We start from the raw sequence: 6,621 nt of genomic DNA, 5'->3' as shown, positions 1-6,621 counted from the left end.
GTCAAATGGTCAATAAAGAAAGGAAAGAGATTGCTTGTGGAGAAAATTTAGACATAAGAAACAAACCATCTATTTTATAATTTCATTGAGAACATTGCAATTTTGTAGTTCATTGAAGTTTTCTGGCATACCATGGAGCGGGTGTGGTATTATGAACCTGTGCTGAACATGAGCTTTATGAAGCACACTGCCTGACCCTTTTACCTTGTTTGTCAAAGGAAAAGACAACATTCTGAAGGTCGTTCTTTTCTCCCAGTGTGATTATTTTTCATTTCAATAAAATCAGTTAATTTGGAAGAGAGTGCAAGTCTGTGAGAATGGGTTGGTTGCAGGCTCATCAGGCAATCAGACAGCAGATCAACACAGCTGTGGGGCCCACACCAGCTGGGAAGGATCTCTGAGAAGGCCTGTCAGGCACAGGAAAAGAAATCATGGCTGTCACATGGGCTGATACCAGCAAGATTTATTAATTTATTCCTCCAAGAGATCTCTAAAATCAGTTCCAGACACTCAAAGTTGACAAATCAGTTGAATATTAATGTGAATAGGAGTTTGATGGTTCTTAAATCTCTTCCTTCAATACAAAATATGATTTTCCTTTAAAATGGAGCACATAATAATCTACTCTTATTCCTATGAGACAACATATGTACCAGAGTGTCTGTTACGATTTTGTGTATAATATATTTATTTGCATACAGAAATATGTATTTCTATTATACATTTTATTTTATTTATATTATATATATGGAGCATACAGCATACCATGGGAAGGTATATTAAATATACACAGAGTTCATGCTACAGCGTGCACCCTTTTAAGAGAAGCATATTGGAGAGGCATGTCATTGTGTATACATGCTGAGAATACATGTCTCACAAGTTTACCCGGATGTGGGTGCCTTCCTACTCTATTTGCAACAACAGTGTTATGGTTGTTCGTGAAGATGTTATCAAATCGAAGACGGGAGCAACCGCTGACGAACTAAATACAAGAAAATAAAAGTTGGCTGTGTTGGTAAGTAACTGTGGGCATCGTTTTGAAATATAATCTCCTCTCATGCCATTATCTCTTCAGGATCAAACAACATCTAGTAGTCAAAAAAACAGAAGGAAGCCAGGCAGTGGTGGTGCACGCCTTTAATCCCAGCACTTGGGAGGCAGAGGCAGGTGGATTTCTGAGTTCGAGGACAGCCTGATCTACAGAGTGAGTTCAGGACAGCCAGGGCTATACAGAGAAAACCTGGCTCGGAAAAAAAAAAGAAAGAAAAAGAAAAGAAAACAGAAAGATGTGTAATTCAAGATACTATATGTCAAGCCAGATGGTTTATCTTAGCCTTTGTAGCTTACCACATGGTGACCTTGTCCCAGTACTTGGGATATGTCATTAAGGTAATCACGACTTGGTCAAGAGGCAATCTTTTTTTTTTTTTACTCTAGAAGTGAGATGGTTCCTCTTTTTTATATTCTTAATCTTCTCTTTTGAACACCACTCTGGGATATTTACGTTATTGCTATGAGGAATAAAAAACCAAAGGCTTGACAGCTTCTGACAGTTCTAGTGAAAGCAAAGAAGATGAGACATACTGTTTCTTTAAAGGGCTCTTCATTAGTTTGAAAAGAAAAGAAATGATGTTTCCAGGAGACACCCATCAGACTAGAAGCAGTGCTGTTCATGGGCAAAGCCACAACCTCTGGAGGAGGGGTGTGGTTCCATAACCAGGCATTAAGATGCCTCGGTGCACTAGGTGTGTGAAAGCTGCCAGTCTCAAGAGGTGTGGTCTGTTCTCTTATCTGAAAATTTTAAATCCTAATTAGTGTGGGAGAATTTATGATAGCTAACGAGTGAGTGAGCTTTGCTCACAAGAAAGAAAACTGTATTAGTCTTTTTGTTTGTTTTTGTTTAAATGATGGGGGATTAAGAAGGGAAGCTTCAGAAATCCTTTAATATAAACTAGTCTTTCTCAGTCCTGGTATCATTGCCATTTTGAGCCAAATCATTTTTCTTGGCGGAAGAGAGCATAGCTTGTGCATTCAAAGCTCCTTCTTATTAGATAGATACTAATGCCTATTCCCAGTTGTGACAATCAAAATGGCCCTACATATCACTAAATGTCCATAGGGTAAATATTGCCTCTGCTTTAGAGTTAAAAAAAGAAAAAGATAAAAAAAAAAACGAACGCCAGCAACAGTAAAGAGAGACCTTTGACTACATTCTCCCTCCAAACATGCCAATGTCCTTCCCTTTTCTTCTGATTCTTTTGGAAAATTTCCATAGTATGTTAGACTACCTTCATTTTCTTCTTGAACTTGATAGTTTCTCTTTTAATGAAGTTGTGGCAGCTGTGGCGAATTACTAGGCACAGAAAGAATCAAGGAAAGATTACAATAGAACGAGACAAAGATTAGCTCATGGTGGATTGGCCTTAAATCAGGGATAGACAATGAATCCTGGCCTCTCAATGGTAGCCATGTCTGCATCACAGTAGTATATAGCACAGATTAATAGCATATCCTACAGAAAACCAAGAAATCCTTTGGAGTGAAGTCTTCTCCACTCAATTAGTTGAAGAAACAACACAAAAATAAATGTGATCTTAAATTTCAAAATTTACATTTTAGTAATTCTGAACTAAAGGAGCTACATCATCTAATTTTAGACTAAATTAATGTGAACCAATTCCATGTTTACAGATAATTGATTTTGAAGTTAAAACTAACTGAAATTACTCAATCGTTAAGTTTGTTCATAAAGGATAAATACATATATTGTTAGCAACTTGCTTCTTATTGGCTTAAAATGTTGCTGGTATTGCTGTCTTATTCTTTATCACCCACTATTTGAGATGTTCCTGACATGCAAAGTCAGACAAAATAACTCTGGTAACTCTTAGGACTTCCCACTGAAGGCCTTGCCTTGTAATACTCATGGAATGGCAGGGAAGGAATCAAAGCACATCAGTGAAAGTCTGAACTTTATAAAACAATTTATAACTGCAATTTCTATTCATTAGGCCCACCCTTACAAAATCTGATTGGAATACCATAACATAGAATGGAAGAAATTATATGAAGACAAAAATATAGCTAGTTAATGTAGATTAGTATAATTCTGCATTCATTTTGTAGTGTCAAGTATGAATCTCCTATACTCATGTTATATGTTTTGTGTTACCCTTTAATAATCATTTTTGTGACAGTTATTTGTGATTATATTAGACTGTGGGAAATGACATGGCGAGAACCACATGGACTCTTCCATCAGATTCTATGGGCATATCTTGCCTCTGTTTGGTTTTCCATTATATTTAAGCCACAACGATTAATATAACTCTCATGATTAGTGAATTTTGAAGCAATATAATCTTACAGAGTAGACAACTGGAAGAACATGGTAGTATTAGTAAATATTTTTGCATGACCCATTTCCCCACCCCATGTCTTAGTATGATTATAGAAAACTTCATTTGAATATAATTTAAGTACCATCTGCTAACAGACATTGAATATAAGGTCTTTTCCTCTTGAGGTTGACACAGTAAACTAACTGAGACTCCAAATGAGCAAACCAATGTCATATTCCTGCTGACAAAGTCAGGAGTTTGTGTTGTACATGTTAGCATAGTGCACATGGGTCAGGCAGGTTCAACTTCAAACAGATCACCCTTCTGACCTTCTGTCTTCTCATCGCAAACTTCATCTGGCCTCAGTGAACTTTCTCCAACTAGACTGACCATTTTCTAATGTGATTAAAAATTAAGTTGAAATGACTTTGGTTTCCTAAGCATACTTGTGTCTTAGGCAGACTACATTGTTAAAATGGATTAGTTGAGAAGAAAATCAGATGGGCAAAAATTTTCCACATGAAGGAACTCAAGTGAATGAAATCCTTACAGGTTGTACACTATCAAAGAATGCAACGACACAGTGGGGAGTGCCAGAGTGTCCATTTTCACAGGTGACTGTGGCCAGATTTAGAAATCCTGCAGATACTATCCATATACAATATAAAACCAGGAACTATAAAAATAGTAGAAAAAAATAGTATGGCCTAGTTGGGCTTTTGTTGTTTTGCTTTCTTGCTTTTCAAGATGGGAAAAGGGAAGAGAGAAGAAATAAGCAGTGATTCCATTAAAATCCTTCCAACCAGAGAACAGCATAGCCAGGAATATGCTCAGTGCTCTGCATACCATCTCCGAATCCTATTTGATTTTCTTTCTTCTTATCTCTCATTGTATAGTGCCTGCTTCTTTATGTTTAGGTCTCTGTGTTAGCATGTAATATGCCATTTCTTTCTCATCACCACACAGGGGAACAACAGAAAGAAACAACAAACTAACAAGGTTATTCTTCTTGTGCAGAGACACGAGATTGTAGATTCTGAAGTCCTTCTTCAAGAGAGCAGGAGACAGTAGAAATTGTTCCTTAGATCTGCAATTTCAGCACATCTCTTTCATTGTCTCGGTGCTCCTAAACTGACAGGGCTTATATGGTGAAGGTTATTTACTTATTTTTCTAACTGGAGCATGGGCACAGTGAGAGTGTCTCTCTAAAACTCCTTAATTACACGTTGTAGTAAGATTGTAAAGTGCAAGGGCAGATCACTATAAACACAGCTTCCTTGTCCCTGCTCTTCCCCAAAATACACTCAACCACATTTCTTCTTTTGAAAAGGTCTTTTACCTTGTAGCGCCGATGTTCTTGTAATGACACATAAGGAGGTGCTTAAAAGTCTTTTTGAAGGTGGCATTACAAAGTGCATAGCAGGCAGGATTGATGGTGCTATTGATGTAACAGAGCCAGTAACCAATTGTCCACACTGTATTGGGGATGCAGGGTGCACAGAAGGTATTGATGAGCACCATGACATTGTATGGTGCCCAGGTGATGATGAAAGCCAACAGGATAGCCAAGATTGTCCTGGTCACTTTCTTTTCCCGGGATGGAGGAGGCTTCTTTTTGGCAGGCTGCTTGGTCATCTTCACAATTTTGCGGGCTACAATGTTCTGCTTTTCATCCCCGTTCTGACCTGATGATCCAACTAGTTCTACGGTGGTACTTGTTGGTGTGCATGCGTCACCCTTTTGGGTCTTGGTGACGATTTTGATGCAGGTCTGTCTAGAATTGTCATCTTTGGAGTGGCCCAGGGAAGTGGAAACTGTGTTTTCATCCTGGGTTATCTCATCATCTCTCATATTGGAGGCCACAGCACTGACGGACGTGGAGTCATTGGAGCTTTCTTTCTCCTCCCCCTGAACGCAGTTTTCAGTCACGCCATCCCGTGGAGCCTTGCCATTCTGGACCTTGTGCTCCAGGCCACCCTCACCTCCTGGCATGTTGTTGTTGTTTGGCTTTACAATTCTTCCTTGCACCAGACTCGGAGACACTGGGTCTTGGTTGGCCACAGGTTCCTTCTTTTCTTTCTTTATTCTGCTCTTGCTCGCCCGGGATATGTGCCAATAGAGCACCGTCATGATGATGACAGGCAGGTAGAACGCTGCAATGGCAGTGCCAAAGGTGACGGCAGCGTTGGAAAAGAACTGAATGTAGCACTCCCCGTCCTTCACAGTCCTTACCCCTACAATGAACTGCCAGAAGAGAATGGCTGGGGCCCAGAGGATGAAGGAAAGGACCCACGCAGCTGCAATCATCATGCCTGCCATTTTTGTGGTCCGCTTAACTGGGTAGGTCAGAGGTTTGGTGACACAGAAGTATCTATCAAAGCTGATGATGAGGAGATTCATAACAGAGGCATTGCTGACAACATAGTCCAAAGCTAGCCAAAGGTCACATACTACAGGTCCCAAAGGCCAGTAGCCAATCACAGTGTAGAGGGTATACAAGTTCATGGAGAAAACACCTATGATGAGGTCAGCACAGGCCAGGCTGAACAAGAAGTAATTGTTGACAGTCTGAAGGTGGCGGTTGACTTTAATGGAAACCATGACCAGAATGTTCCCAATGATGGTCACCAGACTGAGGGATCCAGCCACAAGGACAATAAATACCACTTCAAATGTCTTGTAAGGACTGGTAAGAGCCAAGCCATTGTTGGAGGAGTTCGTTGAGTTATTCATTTTGTGTTCAGTAGTCAAGTGGCCAAAGAAACATTTAAACCTGCAGGGAAATAGAATGAAGTTAACAAATGTAATATAAATATTGTTTAAAAACACATCAGATTTCTTCCTTTTGAAAAACTTCCCAGTCCTTCTTCTGTGTCCTGACTATATACTGTACCCTATCCGATTACCCAAGAGGCAAAGATGGAAGATTGAAATGTTTCTTAATGGCTGATGATGAAGTCATGATTCAGTAACACAATGAGTGCCTCCATAGACAGACACGAGTGTCTGTCTATCTGCCTGCTTATTTATATCACCATATCTTTATGAGTTGAAAGATATCACCATATCTTTATGAGTAGACCAAATATACAGTTAAAACTTTTCAAAACAACCATAAAGTTCTGGATTTGAAAAAAATTAATAAACCAGGGAAAAATAAAATATTAAAACAGAACACAAAATTGAATGTATGAGTTTAATAGTCAATAACACCTTTATGGCATATTGAGACTTTTCCTTATTAAAATTAATGAAGGTAATGATACAAAAGATCATA

The 6,621-nt window shown here is 39.0% G+C and overlaps 1 protein-coding gene across 1 annotated transcript in view; it reads right to left on the bottom strand.

The window, feature by feature from the left end:
* Positions 1-509: 509 nt before the first annotated feature.
* The window catches only part of Chrm2 (cholinergic receptor muscarinic 2), a 141,888-nt gene continuing 135,776 nt past the window's right edge, over positions 510-6,621 (bottom strand). The window contains exon 3 of the mRNA XM_052173447.1: positions 510-6,117. Coding sequence (XP_052029407.1) covers positions 4,680-6,077 — 1,398 coding nt within the window. The 5' untranslated portion in view covers positions 6,078-6,117 and the 3' untranslated portion in view covers positions 510-4,679. The remainder of the gene's footprint in view (positions 6,118-6,621) is intronic.

Source organism: Apodemus sylvaticus, chromosome 2 (genome assembly GCF_947179515.1).
Source record: "Apodemus sylvaticus chromosome 2, mApoSyl1.1, whole genome shotgun sequence".
In the NCBI taxonomy this organism is placed as follows: domain Eukaryota; kingdom Metazoa; phylum Chordata; class Mammalia; order Rodentia; family Muridae; genus Apodemus; species Apodemus sylvaticus.
Note: the sequence above shows the minus strand (reverse complement) of the source record. Positions and strands in the feature narration are given on the sequence as shown.